At 53.8% G+C, this 26,660-nt stretch overlaps 1 protein-coding gene across 1 annotated transcript in view; it reads left to right on the forward strand.

Annotated features, from left to right (window-relative positions):
* Cdh4 (cadherin 4) overlaps window positions 1–25,062 on the forward strand; it is a 461,202-nt gene extending 436,140 nt beyond the window's left edge. Inside the window, exons 8-16 of the mRNA XM_051143937.1 lie at window positions 899–1,036; window positions 8,692–8,877; window positions 12,241–12,494; window positions 13,042–13,184; window positions 15,405–15,638; window positions 16,774–17,007; window positions 19,526–19,665; window positions 20,432–20,596; window positions 24,391–25,062. Coding sequence (XP_050999894.1) covers window positions 899–1,036; window positions 8,692–8,877; window positions 12,241–12,494; window positions 13,042–13,184; window positions 15,405–15,638; window positions 16,774–17,007; window positions 19,526–19,665; window positions 20,432–20,596; window positions 24,391–24,597 — 1,701 coding nt within the window. The 3' untranslated portion in view covers window positions 24,598–25,062. The remainder of the gene's footprint in view (window positions 1–898; window positions 1,037–8,691; window positions 8,878–12,240; window positions 12,495–13,041; window positions 13,185–15,404; window positions 15,639–16,773; window positions 17,008–19,525; window positions 19,666–20,431; window positions 20,597–24,390) is intronic.
* Window positions 25,063–26,660: the final 1,598 nt, after the last annotated feature.

A 26,660-nucleotide genomic window follows, 5' to 3' on the forward strand; every position in this document is an offset into this window, starting at 1 on the left:
TCTCTCAGTGTAGGCAGTGAGCAGGAGAGGGTCACATGACTCTCTCAGTGCAGACAATGAGCAGGGGAGGGTCACGTGACTCCCCCATTGCAGGCAATGAGCAAGGGAGGGTCACGTGACTCCCCCAGTGCAGGCAGTGAGCAGGGGAGGGTCACGTGACTCCCCCAGTGCAGGCAGTGAGCAGGGGAGGGTCACGTGACTCCCCCAGTGCAGGCAGTGAGCAGGGGAGGGTCACGTGACTCCCCCAGTGTAGGCAGTGAGCAGGGGAGGGTCACGTGACTCCCACAGTGCAGGCAGTGAGCAGGGGAGGGTCACGTGACTCCCACAGTGCAGGCAGTGAGCAGGGGAGGGTCACGTGACTCCCACAGTGCAGGCAGTGAGCAAAGGAGGGTCATGTGACTCCCACACTGCCTGATGCAGCATATTATTATCTTTTGCTTACCTTCCAAAGATCACAGCTGCATCCAGGTGCTCACTGCTCCTTCACTGTGGAGCGTGTGAGTGAACCCAAACTGCTGTGTCTTGCCATTTGCTAACCTGCCATTCCATCCCCAGCTCCAGTTCTGGCCTTCTGTTCAGCTTTACTGCAACAATGGTATCTTGCAGACTGTCTTCTCTGCCACAACGAAGACTGTACAGGTCTATCTGAACCCCGATCTGCCCCTTCTGCCTCAGCACCTAAAGTAGCTATGCCCACTGAGCACTGCTGAGATGCAGACATGGTCAGCCTCCCTCTGCCACAGCTACCTACCGCCAGGCAACAGCAGGCTGAGGAAGGGGAGCTGCCACAGGTCCAGGGAGCTCTAGGTGGCCTGTGCCAAGGATGGGTCCCACTGAGGAAGAAGCCCGCATTCCCCATCTACTGAGCCCAGACTGACCCATGGTCTTTCCCCTCCAGAAAGTCCAGCAGTACACCGTCATCGTCCAGGCCACAGATATGGAAGGGAACCTTAACTATGGCCTCTCGAACACAGCCACCGCCATCATCACAGTGACGGATGTGAATGACAACCCTCCCGAATTCAGCACAAGCACAGTGAGTAGCTCACAGTCCGCAGGGACACCAGACCCACAGGCACTGAGAGAGTCCCAGTGGGGGGAGGAGCTGAAGGAAGGGCCCTAGGTAACAAAGGCTGAGGCCCAGGTGCCTGGAACAGAGAGGGCATAATGCCAACCACCTCGACACTCCCTAGGGAAGTGAGGAGGCTAAGTGATGGCTGATATGTTTCTGGGCCTTGTAAAGTCTGACTAGTCAGGCCACCATACCATTTGGGGAGGCTTGTGTGACTGTGCAGTGGGTGTTGACTGGCAGATGCCAGCTGGGCCTTGGCTATGAGCATGTGTGTCCTTGAAGCAAGGATCCCCTTTCTACCTTAGTCCTCAGTGGACAGTGGCTAGCCCCTTGTGGTCCCCATCAGCAGACAGGGGTAAAGAATGGGCTGGACACTGGACTGGGCTGGGACATCAGAGGCCAAGGGTTCTTAATGAGTACGCATGTACCAACCCAACTATGGTACCAAAAGTCCACTGTGGGCCTCCAGCCATGGGTCAGAGGAACAGACCCCACCCCAACCATGGGAGGGAAGGTTCTGGAGACAGAACTGTAAATCACATGACCCCTATTTCCCCCAGACTCCCATGGAACAGCCACACTGCAGGGAGGGCCCCTATCTGTGTGACCCTGATAACCACTCCTGGGCCTCCCAAAACTCTGTGGGATCCTGGTCTCACACAGCTCTCTGCTTGCCAGCATCCAGGACTCCCAAGTTCATGGATGAGCGGACAGTGCTGTGACCCAAGTACCCCTGCCCCTCTGTGAACACGCAGCCCAGTCCAGACCCGAAGAGACTGCAGGTCGAGGTGTGCAGAGGGAAAAGTCAGAAGGTCACTCCCAGAGACAGAGTAAAGAGGGAAGTGTGTCCTTAATAGTAACAACAAGGACGTCGCCAGGCACAGCATCCAAGGTCACCCAGGGTGACCTTGTCAGGAGCAAAGCCAGCACCAGCACAAACTCTGAGTAGTGGGGACCCAGTGGTGGGCCCGGAACAGGGCAACTGGGACTGAACCCTGAAAGTGTCGCGCCACGTGGAGGTGAGTGGAAAGGAAGGAGGAAGCCTTCTCTTGAAGATGCCTGGAAGGCTGGATCCCAATCAGGAGCATGGTCCCACCTTCTAGTCTCCTGGACCACAGTGCCATCTAGTGGCCAAACAGTAGATGGCGGCCAACGGCCCCCAGCCGACTGGGTGAGTCTTGTCTCAAGAGGAGCAGGGAGGAGGGGTAGAGGATTTAGTGAACCAGCTCGCCCTGGAGGAGCACTGGTGCTCTGTCCAGGGAGGCCTTGAGAAAGCCAGAGGGGCCTCTCCCTGGGTTCAGTCTTTTTGTTCTACCTCTAGCAGGCAAGAGGAAGAAAGATCGGGGGGGGGGGGGGGCAGGCTTTAGGGAAGTGGCCACTGACTCTGGACCTGCAAGTGACACCCCTAGCACAGACTTCCTTCTGCCTCTAGGAGGCTTGCTTAGTAGCACTCAGTGTGGCAACCACCTTCTGTGTCAGTACAGGGACTCTCAGCCAGCGGGTTGGTGCCAAGCCCACACTGGGGCCACCCCTGGTCTAGACCATGCCTTGCCACAGCCACTGCAAGAGGGCAAGGAACTCACCCAGGGTGACCTTGTCAGGAGCAGAGCCAGGGCCACACTCAGACACAGACCCACTTGTCTTAATTAGGTTTCTATTGCTGTGGTAAAACACCATGACCCATCCCGGTCACTGTGCATCATGAAGGGCAGACAGGTAGACACGCAAGGCAGAAGCTGTTGCAGAAACCGTGGAGGAATGCTGCTTACGGGCCTACCCCTCATGGTTTGCTCAGTTTTCTTTCTTATAGCCACCAGGACCACCAGCCCAGGGGTGGCACTGGGCCCTCCCACATCAGCCACGAGTCACGAAAATGACCCATAGAGTTGCCCACAGGAAATAGGATGCAGGCATCTTCTCAAATAAGGTTCTTCTTCATAGTAACACTAGGTTGTGTTAAGTTGAATAATAACAATAATAATAATAATATCAAGACAGCACTCCTGAAGCAGGCATTGGTGCTGCAGGGTCCTGGGATAGTCATACAAAGCTGAGACCCTCCCCTAAGCCAGGGCCACCTGTGCTTCCAGGAACATACCCTTAATGCCCATGCCAGGCTGCTGGAGCACAGATATTGCGGGCAGGAACCACACAGGTCTCCTGACTTTGGAGGCCCCACACCTACCCTCAGGAGGCAACCTTGGAATGGTATAGTCACCATGAGAACCAGGCCAAAGAGAAGAAAAAAGAAGTACAGCTTTGGGCTCATCCCCAGCAGAGGAGACGGCATACCACAGCGGCCTGAGCGGTTCTGAGGAGCTCACCTACAGGAGGAGAGTGTTCATCGCAGACTAAGGGCGCTGAAAGGAGCCTCAAGAGGCTGGTGTGTGGAGCACAAGGACCCATCCTGCCTCTCAATCCTGCCACAAGCCCCAGTTTCCTCTCCATGCCACCTTGCTCATTCCAAAGAGCTCTAAGAAGGCTGTGCTGGTCAGAAAGGACAGGCCATGCCACCTCCAGATGAGAGCCAGCAAGCCTTACTCCTATATTTTCAAATGCTGAGATCAGACTTAGCAGATCCCAAGCTGGCAGCTCTGACTCCAAGGTGAGGCTCCAGCACCTGCCAGGCCACTGCCCAGGCCCTACAGCACTGCTTCAGGGTAACCATAGCCCACAGTGAGAGAGCACCAACATGAGTGCCCTTCCTCAATAGCTCCGGGGGGAAGTCCCCCTCACCTGAGCTCAGCAGGAGGGCCTCTGCAGGTGGCCCACTTCGGCCCATGACTCGGAGCTCTGTCTGACCTGAACCACCACCTACAATCCAGCTGAACTTCATCTTCCCTGGTGTGCATCAGCCACTGCAAACACCTCGCCAGCTCGCACGCCATCTGTGAGGGGTGGGCGAGCAGCGGCCCCTGTGCTGGGACACAGAGGAAATCCTGGCCCAGGCAGCACATGCTGCTACAAACGGGCAGCTGGAAGGTCACGCTGGAACTTAAGTCTGCAGCAAAATGGCACAAAACTCACTCCAGGGGTTGGCCGTGCCTCCGAGCAGCCCATAAAAGGAGGTGGAGACTCCTGGTTCCTGGGACACAGAGGGCAAAGAGGGACGAGCAGGTGGCATCTGAAGTCCCTTGAGTACAGAACACTTTTCCACACATCCTCTCCAAAGACATCTGTACATATTTGGGTTCCGGGTGGCCCTTGCCAGGACCCCATCCAGAAGAGTGGCAGGCAGGTGCTCCGGACATGTCTTGGCTTCACGGTGGGAGTGTGCTGGCAGGTTGGCCACACACTGCACCTGGGCTATTTTTGTGAAGCCCAATCAGGAACCATCAGGCAAGGCTAAGGAGACGCGGGCATTCGTCAGCTCTGGTTCCTACTCTTAAGTGTTAATTAAAAGTTATTTCCTTCTTGCTCCTGTGCAGCTGCAGTGCCCTCTGGAGGGCAGAGCCCATTTTTCATCCAAGACCACCACAGGCACTCCCCTCCAGAGCGATGCAGGACCAGCTGGGGTGGAAATCAACCTTCAGACCACGCCCCAGACGCCTCCAACCTGACCCATGCTCAGATCCCAGTGGCACAGAGGAGCCCTGAGACCCAGCAACTGGGGCCTTCCTCTGAGCCCTGGCCCTCCCACCCACACATAGTCACTCTTGAGCTACTCTTGTGCCCTTCTCCCTGTGTGGCCTTGACTGGTGTCCAAACCTCAGCGAGCCCAGAAAGCTTGTCCACATTTTACTGTGTTGTGTGATCAATGACAAGACGTGGGCATCGCTGGTTCTTGGAGGCTTACGTCTGAATAAGCCCAGGCTTCCCTGCAGACACAGCAGTTGGAGCCTAGCATTTAGCAGTAAGAGGAGGGAGCAATCTCTAAAGCCATGATCAGCCTATGCCACATGACTCCAGTGTCATGTGCAGTTTACCTATGCAAGATGTTCTGTCCCCTCACAGGAGCGAGTGACACCGAGCTAATGATTGAAAAGGGGGTGGTGAGAGCATGGTGTTCCTATAGGTCACCTCCCAGCAGGACAGCGCCCATCTGAAGGGACGCTGCCAGGCTATGCTACACACACGGCGGTGGCTCTCCATCACGATGACAATAATATCATTGGTGTACAAAGAGGAAAAGCTGGTTTGGGCTCGTTTTCAGAGAAGCCCGTCCACAGTCACTGTGGACCTGTGTGTGTTGAGGCCACAGATCATGGTAGGAACATGAAAAATAAATTGCTCAGTTAGTGATGAGGAAGCAAACACAGGGACAAGAAGGGGTCAGGGTCACCATCGCTCCCTCAAGGGCACAACCCAGCCAATGATCTGACTCCCTCCCACCAACTCATACCTACTCTAGTTTTCACCCTTACACTGCCACAGGCTAAAGACCAGCTAGCTCTTCAACACCGTGATCTTCAGAAGACTCTTAGCAGGCAGTAATTGAAGGCAGCCAGATGGCTCACTCACCAGGGGTGAGATGTTCTTTTCCCCAGAGGCAGGAGTCTACTGAACTTAAGAGCCAAGAATCTTGCCCATAGCCTCCAAGGTTCTGAGGTTCTTCTAGAAGCATCTACCCCCCAATAACCAGGGGTGTAATTTATGTTGTCCTCTGGGGTGGCCTGTCTGCTTGAGAAGGCTACCCTCAACTATGAGGTTGGACTTGGGCCAACCTGGGAACCTTCCTTGCGTCTATCTGGATGGGGCAGCATGGTCTCTGCCAGTGTCTTGCCAGCCTCTCATCCTAGCGGCAAGCCCCACCGCCAAGCCCTGAAAGCCTTGACTTCTCAGCTTTTCAACTAAGTGTGGAAACCCAGGAGAAGAGAGAGATTTTTGACTCACCTCAAGTTCCTGGGTCTTAGAATTTGGCATCTTAAAACTGTTCTGGGCTCTGTACACTTAATTACACTTGGGCACATAGTTATAAATCATTCATTGGGGGCTAGTTCCCCATGCTCTGAGGTGGTGGCCACAGGGCTGAGTCCAGAGCTTATATCCCTACCACCTAGCATCCCCTCCTCTCCCTCAGCCCTCCCTCCGGTGTCCACCCTCAGACCAAGGGGCCTCCAGTGCCTCTGAGGGACTCCACAGACAGGCCAGTATACAGGGAACCAGACCCAGGCCCTGCCCTGAAAGATGCAGGCAACTCACAGCAGAAGGGTACCTGTGAATAGGACCCACACCAACAAGCCACCCCTCAGCCTGGGACCAAGACTTCAAGGTCTCTGTCAAAGGAAGGATTTTTATGTTCCTTGGGGTCCTGGGCCCCCTCCTGGCCACGCAGTGTGTGCACAAGCTGGGAAAGGAAGCAAAGCCAGGGTACCTGGCCTCAACCTGGCTGCCCACTAACCAGCTGCTGGCCAGGGACAGTCCCAGAGCCCGTTGAAACTCCATTTACTTATTTGCTCTCACCTCGTGGAGCCTGCGAGGCCTGTAGATGTTTGCAACTTGACAGCACGGGGACACGCAGACACTCGATAATGAAACAGCAGTATCAGTCAGGGAAGAGATCAGCCTCCAAGTGGATTCAGCGTCCAGCACCGGGGGTTCCGATTTCTGGACAGAACCCAACCGATGTGTTTCGCTGCCATGGCTAGAGTAGCCCACTTTTCGAAAACATGGAAGGGAATCCAGACACGTCTGAAGATCTGAGGAACCTCTCAGACTAAATGGACGCGGGAAATCTGCCCGAAGGAGACTATCTCTGTTAGGACCCGGAGAGTCCTGGGTTTGGAGGCACCTGGGAGGCACACCCCGGGTGTGTGTATAAGGGAGGGAGGGTGCTTCCAGCAGGGTTTGGCCGAGGAGAAAAGAACCCCCCTGAATGTGAGTAGACAGCACTATTGCGGGCTGGGATGCCCGACTGGAGAAAACAAGTTCATGTCTCCTCTACTTCCTGGTTGCGGATGCGGGGTGATCAGCAGCCTCCAGGACTTACCTGCCCCGGTGGACTGAGCCCTTAAACTGTGAGCAGAGAAAGACCCTTCTTTACATTGCTTTCGTGAGAGACTTAGCCGCAGAAGTAAGAAAAAGAACCAGTGCACCCTCGATGCGTGTGCCACCGTGGCCTACTCTCCACAAGGATGCCACACAGGCTGGGTTAGGAGCGCTCCCGGCCTCATGCTGACAGCTCTTGAGACAAGGTTACAGGCTGAGGTGCAGGGGCTAAGGGCCTTAACATACAAATTTGGGGGACATGGTTCAGCCTGCAACACTGCCCCCTCAAGCACCTGTGGTCTCCCTCCAAGGAAAGCTTCCCATCTCATTTTGTGGGAACACTCTGACACCGTGGCAGCCCTATTGCCAACTTGGGATGTCAGTGGCAGGAGGAGGGACCCTCACTTCGGAGGCCATCAGCAATGGCAGCCTCGCCCAGCCACACGAGGAACCTGGGAGCCCAGTAAGGAAGCCACACACTGGACACACGTGCCCATGACTCAGATGTGCCGTGTCTTCCCGTGCCCCCGCGCCCCGCCATGCTAAATGGCAGAGAAGCAGAAGGTTTAAAAGTAGGGTTTCATTTCCCAGAACTCTCTGCTTCCCTTGTACTCCCTTCCTGGTGCTTCCTGGGGGAAACTGCTGCAGCCTCGGGCCTCTTTGCTCCAGGGCAGCTAGGCTGAACACGGCTGAAAATCAAAGGAGTCTCTTCTGCACAGCAGCCCTTTGCTTCCATCCCTTGTTCCAATGAAAGGTTGGAAGAGGAAGGTTCCAGAACAGCACTGGGGGCACTGCAGGGACATCCTTTACAATACGCACAGTAGGCTCCTAGTTGATCCTGAATTGGCGTGACAATTATTTATCTTGCTAAGGTGGATTTCAAGCATGTGAGCTCAGAGCTGCTGAGCGCAGAACCTAGATGCCATCCCCAGCAGTGGGCCACAGTCAGCAGGGGGCACTCGGACTCCTAAGGCAGACAGCCCCTCCCCCACTCTAAGTGAGCCCATGGGGCCTTCATGGGTGTGCAAGCAACTTCACTGTGCCTTTAGCATTAGAGAGGCTACCACCTCTGTGTCTGGTCACCAGCCATGGTGGCTGACCCCAAGTCACCTGGGGGCAGTGACCACATGGTGGCAGGATCCAGGGCCTGCCTCTCTCAGAAGCCTCCTGCAGCTGCCTAAGCCTCCTATTCACTTCCCTCATGGATACCTTCCACTGATCCTCCATGCTCATAAGCCAAGCTTGAGCACAGCAAGAGCCTGTGCAACAGCTTGCTGCATACATGAGGGTTGTTCTGGGTAGGTATGTGCAGGCGGGACCCAGATGCCAGGGCATTCTCCTTTTGGCACCCCGCTGTCATCACAGTGAACAACAGTTGTCCCCATCCACCTCGGGCATCTGCTCCAGAGCGGTGACCCAGGAGCAGGGAGTCTGGATTCCCGGCTCCACATTCTGAATTTCTTTCTTTCTTTCTTTCTTTTTTTTTTTTCTTTTTGTTGTTTTGTTTTGTTTTTTTTGTTTTGGTTTGTTTTTTGAGACAGGGTTTCTCTGTGTAGCCTTGCTGTCTTGGACTCACTTTGTAGACCAGGCTGGCCTCGAAATCACAGCAATCCACCCGCCTCTGCCTCCGGAGAGCTAGGATTAAAGGCATGTGCCACCACGCCCCTGATATTCTTTCTTACGTTTTGAAGTTTGCAGGCGAGGTCCCCGAAAACCGTGTGGAGACAGTGGTGGCCAACCTCACAGTAATGGACCGTGATCAGCCCCACTCACCCAACTGGAACGCCGTCTACCGGATCATAAGCGGGGACCCCTCAGGGCACTTCAGCGTCCGCACAGACCCCGTCACCAATGAAGGCATGGTCACTGTGGTGAAGGTGGGTGACTGCTACCTGCACATTCCCCAGTCCAGGAGCATGAACATCTTTCAGCCACCAACAGCAGAGGACTGAACCTTTTGGAGACATCCTCCACAGGGTCCCTCCCAACTCAGGCTGACCTCAAACTTGTGCAACCAAAGCCGGCCTTAAACTCCCTCCTGATCCTCCTGCCTCCCCCTCTCACCCACCATTTTCCACTGGGGAAGTAGAAGTGGTTAAGCTCAGATTCTGCCTTTTGTGTCCTTGCTGATGTTTTTCTGTGAACAAGCCCCGCCCCCCCCCACCTCCCCATTCACGTAAGCACCCTGTGGTACAGTTCACGGAATGCAGGGGTTTATGTTAGGACTCCTCTGGTCTGATGCTAGGGCCCAGCTCTCCAGGGTGCACTTGGGCCTCTCTTTTGAGCCAAGGGTGTTGAGAGGGGAAGACGCCTTAGTGAGCACGTCCAGCACCCTAATTGGAACTGTCAGAGCAACTTTTTTTGCTGGTTTCCACATTCCAGGTGTGTTTTATCTTTTCTACCTGTGGATTTTATTGGCAATCGTATTTCTGGAAGGACTGATGACACAATTTTTAGTGCATCGCATACAGTGTGATCCCATGTCCCACAGGGACATGAGCCAATAAACATGGATGCAGCCTGTTAAAACAAATCAGTCTGGCCTCTACCTGGGGCAGCCAGGAGGGGCTGCAGGCATTCCCAGGCACAGGTTCTGCAAGACTAAGCCCTTGTCGTGGTGTGGTACCAGCTCTGGGAGCTTGGTGGCACCTGGAGTTTCCATACAGAGGAGGCAAGACTAGGTCACTATTTCTGGCCTAAAAGCCTCCATGAGACCTTTCAGGGGAAGGGTGCAGGTTACTCTGCCAGACTTGCAGCCCGCCCACCCAGCCAGGTGACCCTGCGGGCACAGACCCCACCTACAAATGCGCCTACACAGTGTCCAGCAACACAGAATAAACAGGGCAGAGGTAGGAAAAGGGAGGGACCAGCTCGTTCTCCACTTGTTTGGCTAACCTCACCAGCAATACCCGGGCCTAAGGAAGCAGAGGCACTGGCCTAGCCATACTCCATGACTGGGGGACAGTGACAGGTGGACAGCACCATGTGCCATGGAGAGGTGAGATCATAATCAGAGCTTAGGAAACTGTGTCCAGGGCTCCCCTCAGACAAACAGGAAGACCTGGTTTGGGGAAAGGGAGGGCTCACCATGGACGCCATCCGGGAACCAGAAGCCTCTCTGGCGCCCCCTCCAGGCCCATCTAGATCCAGTGCCTCTGTTTCTTTCCCACGCCCAGTGATGATCAGTTTTGAATTCCTTTCCATGCATAGATACACCACATGGTGGCAGCACTGGGACACCCCGGTTCAGAGCCACAAGGGCTTGTGCTTACACATTCCAGAGATAGGGTAGGTTTGGATCCACAGATTCAGGCGTCAGGCCCAGCACAAGGGTTGGCACCTGCAGTGGGACACAGACATGTGAAGCTGACTCTGCAAGCAAAGCTCTTCCCTACACAGAGCTCATGACGAGCCAGGCAGGCCTCCAAGAGGCAGGGAGCCATGTGAATTCCCCAGTGACTGTCAGGCCTCACACTCTACCTATCTTTGCCCTGTTGGAGAAAGACGCTGAGTCAGTTGGCTGTGAATGTCCCCATATTGGGATCTGATGGCATCCCTGTTCTCTCAAGCTCCCTTTGAGGAAAGAATTAGCCAAGAGGATCCCTCAGGGAGAGGCTGGTGGCTAGAGAGCTGTGGTATATGGCTGTCTTGCTTATGGTCATCAAGGCCTGGCCTATGGGCTCAGGTGGTGACTGGCCTGAGCCTCCCAGTTTATAGTCCCATTGGCTAGCTCTTGCCTAAGTTTCAACCAGGTGTAGAGGCTTTTCTCAACAGCAAGGGCCCAGACACACCTTCAGTGCCATCTCCCCCAGGACCCCTTACCCAGGTGGCAGCAGAATCTTTGCCAACGTGACAGTGTTAAGAGTCTTAAGGTTTGAGGTGAGCCTGGACCATCTGGGTCAGCCTAGTGCAACCTCAGAGGTCTTTACAAGAGGACGCAGGAAGGTCAGAGAGTGTCTTAGTTAAGGGGTCAAACACCATGACCAAAAGTAACTTGGGGAGGAAAGGGTTTGTCTCCTCCCACAGCACTCAGGTCACAGTCTATCCTTGAGGGAACCCAGGGCAGGCACTCAAGGCAGGAACCTGGAGGCAGGAGCTGATGCAGAGGCCATGGAGGAGTGCTGCTCACTGGCTTGCCCCCATAGCTGCTTTGTTATAGCTCGTGCCCCGGGGTGGCCCCACCCACAGTGAGCTGGGCCCTCCTACATCATTCACCAATCAGGAGGAGGCACCACAGGCCACCGTGATGGCAGCAACCCTCTCCCTAAAAGGACTCTGGCTTGTGTTAAGAGGGAGGTGTGAAGGCAAGCAGACTGTCAGAAGCAGTTGGCTCTGAGGAGGCCCCACTATTGGACCTGAGCCAGGGACAGGAATTTTACTTCTGACCCCAGAGCTGCATCTAATTACTTTAAGTCTCAAACGTGGGACACAATGTCAGTAACGAGTAAAAAAACAAACAAACAACAACAAAAAAAAAGTTAAACAAGTCTGAGCTTAAGTCTGGCTTGGTTTGGTTTGGGGTTTTGAGACCTCCTCCCTGTGTGTTCCAGGCTGGCCTCCAGCTCGCAGCCTTCCCATCTCGGCCTCCCGAGTGCTCGGATAGCAGGCGTGCACCACTGTGTCCAGAAGACCCTTAACTCTTTAACTTTGACTTTACTTAGCATGGGTGGGCGCAACACTACTACTCACGCATGAGGCGGTTGGAGGACAACTTGCAAGAGTCATTTCTCCCCTCCAACCATGTGGATCCTGGAGGTCAAACTCATATCCAGGCAGCAGATGTCTTTACTCACTGACCCACCTTACCCACCCTAAAACCAAAATCAACCTGTGGCCACCATTACCCTCAGTTGTGTTTGCTGAGCTTCCTGTGGCTATGATGGCCCTCAAGAACCTCAGCACACTTGTTCGTGTCCACCCGCTCAGTAGCTAAGGGATCTTTGTTGAGAACTCTGGAAGCCAGGCACAGAGGTACGCACGTGTAATACCATCGCTGGGGAAGCTTAGGCAGAAAGATCGATGGCCCAGAAACCTGGCCTCTGCCTCACCAAGGCATGGGGCTACTGGCCATTTTACCCCAACCCCTCTCATTGGCCAGAACCCAGAAGAACAGAGACAAGAGTCTGAGGTGGAGGGACAGTGGAAAGCAGACCACCATGCAAAGCTGGAGACTGGGCAGTTGGAAGGCCAGCCCACACCCACACAGTAGGAAGTTCCAACACCCCTGTCTCTTCTTCCAGGCAGTGGACTACGAGCTGAACCGTGCCTTCATGCTGACCGTAATGGTGTCCAACCAGGCGCCCCTGGCCACTGGGGTGCAGATGTCCTTCCAGTCCACAGCGGGGGTGACCATCTCTGTCACTGACGTCAACGAGGCCCCCTACTTCCCCTCCAACCACAAACTGGTCCGCCTGGAAGAGGGTGTGCCTGCCGGAACCGCACTCATCACTTTTTCCGCAGTGGACCCTGACCGGTTCATGCAGCAAGCCGTGAGGTGAGTTTTTCAGCATAGTCTGGCCCTGTGTGACCCTCAGAGTGGGATCCAGTCCTATGTGCCACACACAAGAGTCCCAGAATGCCCAAAGAAACCTGGAAAACCAGGAAGCCCAGTAGAGAGAGGGGGAGGGAGGGAGGGAGGGAGGACAAGGGGTACCATGTCCAGACCTGAGGAATTGGCTCAGTCTAGGAACAACCCATCTCCAGAGAGTCACGCAACAGGACAGGCTTGGGCATCAATGAGCACCATAACCACATCCAGGTTGACAGGGAAGATGTTTAGGCAGACCATGGCCTCACTGACAATGGCAAGTGACTTGAGCAAGCCACTTAGAGTACCTCATACACCCACAAGATATAGATGATGAGAGCATAGCTTCTTGGAGTCATCCAGAAGCTAAGACCACTGCCTGTGGCCTGTCCCTCTGTAGGACAGCCTCAGAGGTACATGAACCCTCCAAGTACTCTGAGAGGACAGAAATGTCACTGTGCTATGATCCAGGATCACTGGGGCCTTCATCTTACCTCTGGTTTCCTGTCCACAGGTACTCAAAGCTGTCTGATCCTGCGAACTGGCTGCACATCAACACATCCAATGGGCAGATCACTACAGCCGCAGTCCTGGACCGAGAATCCCTCTACACAAAGAACAATGTATACGAGGCCACCTTCCTGGCTGCTGACAACGGTTTGTACCACTCCTTTGAGGCCCTGCCCTGGGGTTATGGGCAAGGGAGGGAGGATGTGGTGAGAGAGGCCAGTGGTACCCAGAGAGTTACAGTGAGGTCTAGAGAGCTGGATGGGAGGTGGGGAGAGTGGGGACAGCAAGAGGGAAATCGGTACAGGCAGCCGTGAACACCTAACACTGCTCCATCCTGCCTCTCTCATCATCCAAACTTCAGACACTTCTGTTTCTCCACCTAATGCTGCATACTCATTTACCTGACCATGTCCCCACAGTGTCCCACTGTCCCTCATTCACTCATTCACCCATGGCTCCAGGGTAGCCAAGAACCAGAGAGTTAAGCGGGAGATGCTCTCCCAGCCTATGTTCACTATCTTCTCAGGCTCCCCACCTATAAAGTGGGTGGCAAGAACAGACCTACCATTCTCCAATACTGTTAGCTGGCACCCTAGCCTGGAAAGGCCCTAGCTCTATGGCTCAGAGTCAGAGCAGACATGACGGCCCTGGAAGCAAGGGAGGGCGTTAGGCGGGCACCAGGCAGACAGCACAAAGGAGGCGTTAGGCAGGCACTCTGCAGGCAGCACAGAGAAAGGGCACAAGGAATGGGGCAGGAAGGGTGACGGGCTGAGGAAGACACTGCCGTTTCCCATAAGGCTTCTTAGAGCTTTGGACCAAGTACAGGGGGAACCTATGGCCAAGAGGCCCATTTCAAGAACCACAGCACCCTGAAGTCTGGCTGAGCACTCTCGAGTGTTCTGTGTGGTAGAGGTAAAAGAGACTCTGAGCAGAGAGCAGTCTAGCACCATCGGTCCTGGGATGAGCCCTGGCCTCTCTGAGCCTCAGCTGTCTCCTGGGCCAAATGGGAAAAGCCTAACACCACTGAGAGTCACATCACTAATGGGCAATGACAGGCCTATGAGTGAGCCAGGGGTCAGTGTTCTCCATAGCACTGACCACAGCCATCCTGCCGTTCACTGAGGGCCCACTGAAGGCCAGGCACCTTCCTACCGGGAGCCTCACCTAGCAGAACTCACTGAGGGCCTGGCGCCTACCAGAAATTAGAACAGAGCAACCCTGTCTGGCAAGGCCTGTTTCCCAGTAGCGGTCACTGCAGCTGTGGGCTAGCAGGAACTTCAGCAAGATTGAGAGGCATTTTTCTCTGGCATTAAGGAGGCCGGGAGCTGGGGGTTAGCTCAGTGACACAGTGCTTGCCAACGACTGTGAGGCTCTTGAGTTCACTCCCAGTACAGCAGAAGGGACAAGGGAGAGTGGGGGGAGGTGGGAGCGGAGAGGAGAGAAGATGCCAGGACCAGTGGTCCATACCTTAATCCCAGTTACTCAAGAGACTGGGGCAGCCTGGGCTCCAGAGTATGTTCAAAGCCAGCCTCCGGGACTTAGAAAGCGAAGCCTAAAGCCTGGCAGCCAGGGTGAGAGTTGATAACCAGGTGCTCTCCACTCTCACCGGATTCATGCTGTCCCCCGGCACAGTCCAGAATGTATGCCCCAGGATCGTGACTGCATTCCGGCAAGCAGAAAGGGTGTGGTGCTCACCCATGCTCTCCTGGGGACTTCCAGGAGGCACCACACAAGCTCTCTGCTCAGTTTGTGACAACCAGAACTTAGTCACGGGATGACTGTAGCCAGAGATGTAACCTCCCAGGGGACAGTGATGATCTGAGCTAACACTTAGAGTTCTGGGTCTTCCCTTTTTTAGGGGGTGGGGAGTTGGTTTGGTGGTTTGGTTTTTTGAGACAGGGTTTCTCTGTGTAGCCTTGGCTGTCCTAGACTCGCTTTGCAGACCAGGCTGGCCTCGAACTCACAGAGATCCACCTGCCTCTGCCTCTGCCTCCCAAGTGCTGGGATTAAAGGCATGCACCACCACGCCTGGCCTGGCTCTTCTCTTAAAGAGAACAGAGAAAAGAAGAGAGCACTGAGGGGCAGCAACGCAGCAGTCTCTGACCCACAGAGACAGGGGAGAAACAAGCTGACCAGGCCATTTTAGTAGTGAGAGGAGCTGTGAGGGAGTAAAGGCACCGGGAGAGAGAAACCTGTGATGAGCACCCAGCCCTTGTTGAGGGAGGACCACCCGGGTTCTCTCCTACAGCAGATTACAAGACAACAGGTGAACTCTAATCAGCATGTGGCTGTGTGTCTTCCTGGGGACTTCACTTATCTGTCTGTCCTATGTAGGGCCCTGTGTGCTCACTCCAATCTGTCCTGCAGGGATCCCCCCAGCCAGTGGCACTGGGACCCTGCAGATCTACCTCATCGACATCAACGACAATGCACCACAGCTGCTGCCCAAGGAGGCCCAGATCTGTGAGAGGCCCGGCTTCAACGCCATCAACATCACCGCGGCTGATGCCGATATGGACCCCAACATTGGCCCCTATGTCTTTGAGTTGCCCTTTATCCCCACTACAGTAAAGAAGAATTGGACCATCACCCGCCTAAATGGTGAGCCCCCACCCAGCAGTGCCCTGGCCACAGGCAGAGCCAGGGTCCATCCCCACGGAGATGGGAGTCCCCGCCTCCCAGATGGTTCACACACAAGGCTGGAGATCTAGCCCTGTTTACCCCTGTCCCCTGCCTCAAGGCCATTCACTTGTTCCTTAGTGCCTCATGTGCTAGAAAGAGCCTCGCTCGGCCCAAGCAGGCAGCCACTGTGGGTTGACTGGCCCCTGAAGACTGCATCCCTGAAGGCATTTCTTCCTAGAGATGCAGTTTATGCTTCCACCAGCAAAGCTACTAGTTCTTCAGGCCCTTGCCAACACGACAGGCTGTTGCTTCTAGAAGCAACGCCACTGCCGTCCTCAGTCTCTGGGCTCTTGGGGGAGAACTTACATGCGGCTGAGGTTCGGCCTCCTGCTCAATGCCTTTGCCTTTTTTCTTTGGAAAGTTTTTTTTTTCCTAATTGATTTTATGAAACTCTATACATTCAGGAAATCATTTCTTCATTCTGTACATTGACTCGCTTTTTTTCTTGATTTGTCAATGTTTTAGCTTTGTGTGTCAGTATATGTGTGCAGGTACGGGCATGTGTAGATACATGTGTGTGCATGTGCACAGGAGGTCATCGTCAAGCTCCACTGTTGTTCCTTGGGCACTGTCCACCTTGTTTTTTTCAGACAGAGCCAGCAAGACCCACAGATCTGCCTGCCTCTGCCTGCCTCTTGCCTGCCCAGCTCTGGAACTATGCACTCTGTGCCAGGCTTTTTAGATGGGTCCTTGGGAGTAAAACTTGTTTTTGTGGCAAGAACTTCACCAAAGGAACCATCTCCCCAACTCAGTATCCTGAATTTAACAGCATGATGTGTGTGTGTGTGTGTGTGTGTGTGTGTGTGTGTGTGTACACGCCTAGGTGTACATATGGTGTATGATGTGTCTGCACACACATGTATGGCGTGTTTGTGATGTGTGTGCATGTGCGTAGATTGTGTGCTAGGCGTATGTACATGCACACATGAGTGTGTGTGTGTGTGTGTGTGTGTGTGTGTGTGTGTGTGTGTGTGTGATTGAGTGTCTGGCTGTGGAATTCTTCCTTGGGAAGGACAGCAGCAAACTGGCTGACTGTTGCTGTTCCTCACTCCAGGGGACTACGCCCAGCTCAGTTTGCGTATCCTGTACCTAGAAGCAGGAGTGTATGACGTCCCCATCATCGTCACGGACTCTGGCAACCCTCCCCTATCCAACACATCCGTCATCAAAGTCAAGGTGTGCCCGTGTGACGAGAATGGCGACTGCACCACCGTTGGTGCAGTGGCTGCGGCCGGCCTGGGCACGGGCGCCATTGTGGCTATTCTTATCTGTATCGTGATCCTGCTCAGTGAGTACCAGCACGTGTTCAGAGCCACCTCGCCTTCCGTCTCTCTCCTGTCCAGACATGGGGACCCCGCCTTCTGTCTCTCTCCTGTCCAGACATGGGGACCCCGCCTTCTGTCTCTCTCCTGTCCCAGACATGGGGACCCCGCCTTCCGTCTCTCTCCTGTCCCAGACATGGGGACCCCGCCTTCCGTCTCTCTCCTGTCCCAGACATGGGGACCCCGCCTTCCGTCTCTCTCCTGTCCAGACATGGGGACCCCGCCTTCTGTCTCTCTCCTGTCACAGACATGGGGACCCCACCTTCCGTCTCTCTCCTGTTCCAGATGCAGGCTTCGCTCTCACTACACCTAGATCCAAGGCCTTTGACCAGACAATCAGTGTGATACCTTCTTTATGTGGGATCAGAAACAGCCCCACTATGGGGCCTAGGGGAAGTGACTCTGAGGCAGGGCTGGGGCCTGCATTGTCCTCTGAAGACAAAAGGCACAGGGATGCAGAACACAAAAGCAGTCAGTGCCCCTGGGAGTGAGTGGACCTACCAGCCAGACAGGGAGCCTGGGTCCCTCTCCAGCCTGCTGGGTATACAAAGCCATGGATCAGAACAGACACCCCTGTGGCCCTGACAGAGTCAGGCACACAGGGGCCACATCCCTTCTTCCACAAGCTCCCTCCACCTGTCTCCTCAGGTGACAGATCTGAGACACCAGCTGCACAGGTGCCTCTCTGGTCACTTGATCTGGCAGAAAGTGGCTCAAGGTTTCTGGTTTCTGCTTAGATGCTCACAGCTCAGACCTACCCCACTTTCCAGTTCCCTGTCCACAACGTGGGCCACATCAAGAGGTCCCCTGGCTACCACCTTGTCCTGGGTTTGAAAGAAATACTATCTCTCGCAGGGTTCTGACCTCTGAGCCTACACTAGCCGCAGCCTTTCTTATCCCATTGCCCATCAAACTACATGACCAAGCTGGTCACCCCACAGACTGCCTGCAACCCTTCCTACACGCCCCTCCCTCGCTCTGTATGGGGTGCCTAGTGACACTCTCTGTCCCCTCCCTGTGCCCTGCACTGCTTGACTGCAACTTCCTCCTTCTCCATGTCTAACCGTAGAGAGATGGCGGAGGCTGGGAAAGCTTACCTGGAGAGACCACATGTTCATGACGATGGGGTTGTGGGGACAGGGGAGGCTCCCCTGTATCCCCTTCATAGGAGCCCTGTCCTCAGAACCCAGGTGGGAATGGAGACCTATCAAAGATGAACGTGCAAAAGTGGAGGCTCCCAGAGGTCCAGAGATAAGCAAAGTGCCACAGGACACAGGGACAAGGGAGCATGACCACATGTGACAGGGAGGTGACAAAATTTCTTATTTTGTGCCTGAGTTCTTTGGGTAGAAGGACCCGTGGGATTGTTCCCCAGTCAGCCTTCCTTCATGGTAGGCTATCCCTTAACTCAGTGTGTTGCCTCTGGAGGTGCCAGGGATGGCTTCCACTCACCCCTCGCCGACCTGCGGGAGGCCCTTTCTGGGTTTCTCCTCCTCAGTCTCTGTCCACCATGGGGGCATCACCCCACCATGCCTCCTGCCTAGAAACGTGGTGCCCTGCAACCCTCCCTTTTGCCTTCTGGACCCGAAGCCTCACCTGCCAGTACTTCTAAAAGAATAATGGTCTCTCAGTTTACCCTCCACCCTTGTCCTCCTGCTCCTTAGGTAGTGACATTTGTGCTCAGTCAGCCCTGCCCAACCCCTGAAGGAGGAAATAATCCAGTGGGCTGTTAGCAAGCCCAGGTTCCACATCTGTATATGCAACCAACTGCAGATAAACGGTCACAAACAAACAGAATCGTGTGACTGGGGGGTGGCTTTTCGGTGTATGAGCACTTGCTGCAGAAACTTAAGGACCTGAGTTTGAATTCTTTTTTTTTTTTTTTTTTTTTTTTTTTTTTTTTTGGTTTTTTGAGACAAGGTTTCTCTGTGTAGCCTTGGCTGTCCTGGACTCACTTTGTAGACCAGGCTGACCTCGAACTCACAGTGCTCCACCAGTCTCTGCCTCCCAAGTGCTGGGATTAAAGGCAAGCACCACCATGCCTGGCTTCTGAGTTTGAATTCTTAAGACCACCAGGCATAGCTGTGCACACACCTGTAACCGCACTGTAAGGTGTAGAAGCAGGATTACTAGAGCTTGCAGGGGAACAGCCAGGACCCAGGTTCAGGGACAGACCCAATCTCCAGTCTCAAAGGAATACAGCGGGGAGTAAAGATCAGGACACAGGTGTCCTCTTCTGGTCTCCACTCTATAGTTGAACTTGGTAGTCACATGCACATGTGTATATGTATGTACATGTGTGTACACATGTGCATATCATGTGCACATACCTAACTGCTTATGTAGATGAGTACAGAATATGTTCATAATATTCCCCGGGCATGCACATTTGTATACACAAAAGCCATGCACACACACACACTCACACCTGCGCACATCATGTGTGCCCACACCGCTCACAGTGCGGCCCCCTCCTCTTCACAGTCATGGTCCTGTTGTTCATTGTGTGGATGAAGCGGAGGGAAAAGGAGCGACACACGAAGCAGCTGCTCATCGACCCTGAGGATGATGTGCGTGACAACATCCTGAAGTATGACGAGGAAGGCGGCGGTGAGGAGGACCAGGTGAGCTGCAGGTCTCAGCCTCCGTACCCCATCCCTCTGTACCCCATCCCTTGGGCTCCAGCAGGGCTCACTCAGGCATTTTGGCCTTACGTGTCTTGTCCTGTTTCTTACGGAAAGGTATTGCATACTCCTTCAGACCTGGGCCCATGCTGCAGCCTCCCCTGTGTGCGCACACAGGCCTGGGTTTGCGTCCTCTCATCAGATCAGTCCGCCCCACATGTTCCTCCGACTCCAGCCACCATCCCCAACCCATGGCTGCCCTGTGCCCTGGACGAAACAGTCCAGAGTCTCCTGGGAACACCAACACCCGCCTACAGGACACTCCCCGTGTGGGCTCTCTGACCAGGACGGGTAGACTTCACACAGCTATCTAGTAAGGGCAAGGAGGACCCAGCCCTTTTCTGTCAGCACTATGAGTGTCAGGTGGCTGGCTGTACAAGGCTGCTGAGCTACAGGCAGGAGCCTCACCTCTGGGGGTCAGCGGGGAGGTCCAGGCCCTTGCGAGGCAGCCAGCAGGCATAGACTCCATGGCTACCCTGAGGTCAGGCAAGACTGTGGCAAAAGGAGAAGAGGTGGTGTGTGGAAGGGTCAGGCCTCGGGGGTGGGATGGGATGGGACAGTGGATGTGCTTGGAGCCTGGTACAGTGGCAGCCTCTGGGTGGATGACAAGACTGAACAGGGGTGTGCTCAGGATTCTCCCGTTGCCCTGCGTGTTGCTCCCACACTCCAGCTCCCCTGACTGACTCACTTGGTCTTCATCCCCCAGGACTATGACCTCAGCCAGTTACAACAGCCAGAAGCCATGGAGCATGTGCTGAGCAAGGGCCCCGGTGTGCGTAGGGTGGATGAACGGCCAGTAGGTGCTGAACCCCAGTACCCAGTCAGGCCTGTGGTGCCCCACCCGGGAGACATTGGAGACTTCATCAATGAGGTATGAACCTCGGGAGGACCTGAGCAAGGTGTCTCCTTTAATGTTAAATCCTATCACTCATACACAGAGCTTGTGGGGACAGAGGTGGCTAAGATCAAGACCTGAGGCCAGGACGGCCCTCCTGCTGTGTGGCCTTGAGCACAGCGTTAGCTCCCAGAGTCAGCTACTCTTAGAAGGCCTAAGACTCTCAGGTCTAGAGCTTAGCTCTCAGCAGACACTCAGCGGGAGTTAGGGGCCATTTAGGCCACTGTGCCTACAATGGGGTGACGGTAGGAAGAAATATTCTCAGAGGAAATGGCAAAGGGGCCAAAACAGCTCTGGGGCACACTAAGCCAGTGCAGCGGGGAATGGCCTTCCCTGGTACCCAAGCGCACTGCCCTGCATATCTTAGCGCTGCCCTGGAACCACTGAGCCCTATCCTCAAGCATCTACAGAGCCCTTTCTGATGTCAGCACTTGGATGCATTAAAGACCCAACAACAAGGCCTCCACACTGTGGGAAAAGCTTGGTTTCTTACAGTGAAGCCAGGAAAGGCTGGGCTACATGCCGCACCACACCCCTGACTGTTACAAAGAAAGGGAACAAATGACTGGGCCAGAGCACTGTTTTCATTTGACAGACAGAGGCAGGGATCTGAAGGGGGAGATCTCTAGCTCAATAAACCAGAGACTCCACCATCTTCGTACAGGCTGGAGGTGCTATAAGGCAGAAAGCGGGATGACGGAAAGCGAGGGAGAAGGTGGCCTCTGAAGGCCAGCCCTTCTAGGGAGTAATAGGGCTGGGACTGAGGACTCTAGAGAACCAGTTACCGTTGCTCTGGAAAGCAAATTCCTTTTGTGTCAGAAAATGTCATTGCTCAACCAAAGGAGTCTCTGGTCCATAGCTCTGTCCACCTTCTTCTGCAATGAAGCAAACAGGAGCTGTGGAAACCGCTTCCCTGGGGTCCCATCTGTGACCCTGTCTACCCACCAGCATGGAGGTGGGAGGGGCAAGCTGGGGCTTCACCACCGGGTCCTCAGGACTCACTGTATTTGAAGTGGGGTCGGCAACTCTTATACCTCAGCCAGTGGCAGATTCTCTTGCATGGTGACCTGTGTTGTGAGCCAGCAGACATCCAGGGGTTTCCTCAGAATGCTCACAAGAGATGGCACCAAATTCTGTAGTTACCAGAAAGCCAGTGGCACTCAGACAACACCATGAGCAACAAAACTTTCAAGCCCTGCAAAGCATGTCCCACCCTCCCCTACCCCATTTTTAAGTCACTCAGGAGAAATAACGAACACAGAGTAAAGGTAAGGAGTGTGGGACCATCCCCTTCCCAGGGCAAGGGTGCGCCCAGGTGGCCTCGGAGGGACATACAGAGCCCTCGGCACATAATGAAGGACTGGAAAGAATGAGTACAAAGGAATGGAGCTCCTGGCTGGAGAAGGAAAGGATGGGAAATGGGAAAAGAAAAAGAATCACGATCACAAAGGCTGAGGGCCAGGCTCAGGGTAGAGTACCAGGCTCTCGGTTTGATCCCAAGAGCTGCTGAGCATGATAGAGCACTCGTCTGAGCCAGTGTGACCAGGGCCTGAGCTGAATAAGCCCATACTTTTTTTTTCTTTCTAAATCAACAAGGAAGAAGCAGAACTCACAGCCTTGCCCTTCACTCTGACCCTGACCAGAAAGCCCTAACATCTGCCACATCTCACGGCCTAATAATGCCCCTAGAACAAATCAAAATGCTAGCCATAACCCAAGCATAACCTTAGACCTAACCTAACCCTGTCCTGACCCAGAGCTATTCCTAACCCTAGTTACGGTACAGCCATAGCCACAATCCCACTACTAGCCACGACATAACCATAACTACAGCCTAAAGGCAAAACTACATTTAAATATAATCATTTACTGACTGCAGCATCAATCCACCTAGACCTAGGCATGACCATAACCTTACACTAGCCCTCACTCTAACCCTAGACATGACCATAACCTTACGCTAGCCCTCACTCTAACCCTAGACATGACCATAACCTTACGCTAGCCCTCACTCTAACCCTAGACATGACCATAACCTTACGCTAGCCCTCACTCTAACCCTAGACATGACCATAACCTTACGCTAGCCCTCACTCTAACCCTAGACATGACCATAACCTTACGCTAGCCCTCACTCTAACCCTAGACATGACCATAACCTTAAATTAGCCCTCACTCTAACCACAGACATGACCATAACCTTACACTAGCCCTCACTCTGAGTTACATATAAACATAATTCAGCCTGAACCTAAGCTACAAACTAACTCTAATCCCACCCACAGCCCAAACTCGAGCACAGTGGTTCTCAACCTGTGGACCATGATCCATTCGGAGCCACCTAAGACCACTGGGAGACACAGAGATTTACATTATGATTCATAACAGAAGCAAAATTACAGTTATGAAGTAGCAACAAGAATAATTTTATCGTTGGGGGTCACCACAACATGAGGAATCTCATTAAAGGGTCACAGTGTTAGAACCACTGCTCTAACCTTAGTGCCATATTTGACCCCAACCCCAACCCTAATACTAATACTAACACTAATACTAGCCTGGAACTTACCCTAGCTAGCCCTAGCCCTAAATATATTCCTAACCTAAAACCTTTGTCTAGCCTTAGCACTAGACCTAACCCACTGTAGCCCTAACCATAACAACCATAGCCATAACCCTAGCCTGAAACCCAGGCTTGGAACTAAACCTACTCCTGCTCCTACGTTCTCACCCTAGCACCAGCCTGACCCACAGCAATCCTCATACTGCCACAGAATAGCCTACTGGAATCCTAACCCAGACCTTTCTATCCTTAGCACTAACCCTAAGCCTAGCTCTGAGCCCTAACCCTAATGCAAACCCTAGAATAGCTGTAACCCCACCTTACCCTGGACTAACCCTGTTGCAACCCTAACCCTTGGTGGAGCAGAACTCTACTCATGCCCAGCCCAGGCCCCACCCTCATTCTTTTTTTTTTTTTTAAACAAGTGAGCAAAGGCTTCAAACTTTTTTAAAGACTTTATTTATTATTTATACAGTATTCTGCCTACATGTGTGCCTGCCCACCACAAGAAGGCACTGGATCTCATTACAGATGGTTGTAAGCCACCATGTGGTTGCTGGGAAATGAACTCAGGACCTTTGGAAGAGCAGACGGTGCTCCTAACTGCTGAGCCATCTCTCCAGTCCCCCAGCCTCATTCTTGATGCAGCTGTTAGTGGCTTTGAGCTTCCAGCCCCTGCGCTCTGTTGTTTTTTGTTGTTTGGTTGGTTTGGTTTTTCGAGACAGGGTTTCTCTGTGTAGCCTTGGCTTCCATGTTATTTGTTTGTTTGTTTGTTTGTTTAGATTTATATATCTTGCTTTATATGTATACGTGCTTTGCCTGCATATATGATATGTCTGTGTACCGTGTGTGTACAATGTCCACAGAGGTCAGAAAATGGGGATCATATACCCTAGAACTAGAATACAGACAGTTGTGAGCACCAATGTGGGTGCTGCAAGAGCAAAGGCTGCTCTTAACCACCGAGCGACCTCTAGCCCCTGTGTCTGTTCTTATAAGCATACTTCCTTATTTGGCCCCTGGCAACACCCTACTCATGCAGCAATTATTAAACATCTACTGTATGCAAGCGCCTGTCCTCCCTCCTCCCCCTTCCCCCCACCCGCCTTGCCTGCTTGTGTGGGTCCTCCTTCTATGTTCTATCAGATCACTGGGCCGACACAGCTTACACACTTTCACCCTAACCCTCATCTCTGTGATTTCCCAGGGACTCCGAGCTGCTGACAATGACCCCACTGCACCTCCCTATGACTCCCTACTAGTCTTTGACTATGAGGGCAGTGGTTCTACTGCAGGCTCCGTCAGCTCCCTGAACTCTTCCAGCTCTGGGGATCAAGATTACGACTACTTGAATGACTGGGGGCCCCGGTTCAAGAAGCTGGCGGACATGTATGGGGGTGGCGAGGAGGACTAGCCGACCTCACCTCCTCTCCCACCAACATGAGAAGGGCACTTGAGGCCAAGCAGCGGAACTGAGCCAAGGCGCCAGTGCTGTCCTGGTGTCAGGAGGCCCCTCCTCGCTGCTGTCGCCCTGTGTGGAGCTGCGCAGTATGGACAGAAGCCACCCACCACCACTGCGGCATCTCAGTAGCCACGTACCGCGAAGGGAGAGCCAGAGGCACAGCCCTAACTTGAATCTCTTACAACAAAAGCACTGTTAAAACAAAACAAAAAAACAAACAAAAAAAAAAAAAACAAAAGTGCCTTTTGGTACACATGACAGATTCCCTAACTCAGGAGTGACTGAAAGAGAGGAGACAGCCCGAGGCCCCCACCTCTGTCCACCCTGCCCCACAGCCCTTGGCCCCATCTGGTACCTTCTGAAGGCAAAAGCAAGGGGAGAGAATATGTCTTTTTTTTTTTAAGTCTTTTATTAAGAAAAAAAGTGGGTTACTTATTTGCAAAAATAGTATGGGGTCCAGACCTCAACAGCTTCTGTTGTGCGTGGCCAGGGTCTCGTGGGCCCTTTGGGCTCTTCAAGGCTGTTAGGTGAGGATCAGGCTTTCCAGTGCCAAAGAGCACCAGGCTAGTCCAACCCCAACAGCAGAGCCACTTCTGTGTGCAATCAGCTTCACCTGAATCTGTGTCCTGCTCCCAAGATACTGTAAATAGCTGGGGCAGGGGTGATGCCTAGAGACCGTCCCGGGCATCCTCACCTCTTCACTTGGCCACTGCCATGCCCTCAAGTCCACCAGAAAGCCTCTCTGGGCCAGCTGTCACCCCGATACCACTGAGGTCCCCTTTTGCTTTGTGTTGTCCAAGAAGCCACAGCGCCCTGCAGAACCTTGGCACAGCCCTCCACTCTTCAGGATGAGACCCTGAGGGATCCTGTTGAAGGCCTAGCAATCACAAGCTCCCCTCACCGGAACCCCTGAATGCCCTCAGCACACTGCCAAGGCTGTGCAGATGGCAGAGAGCAGAGCCTGGCCTGACTGTGGCAGCTGCTTGGCCTCCTTGGGCCCGTTTAGCCCAAGCTCCTGCCTGGCCCCATGAACTGCTGTGGATGTCAGGACCTACCAAGTAGCCGGTGAGAGGTTTCATGTGTCATGGGACCACAGATGCTCTGGCTTGGACCCATGTTTCTGCTGTTCTCCGGAGCTGGTGTGGCATGTTCCATGGGCAGCTTGACACAGGGCAGACTGGGCAGGGTGACCCCATCTGGAGGACAGTAATAGGCTTTGTATAAGGACCTACAGGAGATGTCAAAGCTGTCCTTTTCACTAGAGGGCAAAACAGGCCTAGGACATGTACGTGTCTCAGGAAGGAGCCCTGAGATGGGGCAGAAGGGCAGGCACTGAGGGGCACTCAGGCAGTGCAACATGCTCCCCAAGAAAGGGGTTGAGAGTGATGGTAGCTTGGGAGGTCTTGGTGTCTGAGTCTTCTTGGGGAGACAACAGAAGTCCCAGCACTGATGAAAAACAACTTCCTCTAGACCCCCAGCCCATACCTACTGCTGGGGGCTGGAAGGGCTTCGAAAGGGCTGGGGGTACCCAGGAGATAGCACGCTCTCCAGGCAGAGGTCTCTAATTCATGGCTCCTCTTGGCCTCTGGCTTTACCCGATGGCTAGGTTCATACCGCCCCCCCCCCTCCAGACTGCTTGGCCTCAAAGACGTACCTGAGTGAGCTCATGGGTGCCAAACTTGTGGGTATGACCCATTGGATGTCAGGGTTCTTTCCCAAACCAAACCTATCCCCACCTCTGAGCTCCTGAACCTGAGCTGGGCTACAGGCACCACTGTATCCATTCTTACTCCTCCTATGGCTGCGCAGGAGGTGGGATCCATAGGGGCCTCCGTCTCCAGCCAGCCAGGCCAGTGGAGCTCTCGGAGAAGGGAAGTGATAAGCTGTCCTATGCAAATTGCTCGGAGTAGGCCACCAATGAGGGTGGTACTGAGCTTGGCATGGCCACTGGTGGGATTGCTGTGGGTCAGGGCTTGGGGAATAAGAAGAATCTTCCGGGTTTGATTTTAGAAAAT

Source organism: Acomys russatus, chromosome 4, assembly GCF_903995435.1.
Source record: "Acomys russatus chromosome 4, mAcoRus1.1, whole genome shotgun sequence".
NCBI lineage: Eukaryota > Metazoa > Chordata > Mammalia > Rodentia > Muridae > Acomys > Acomys russatus.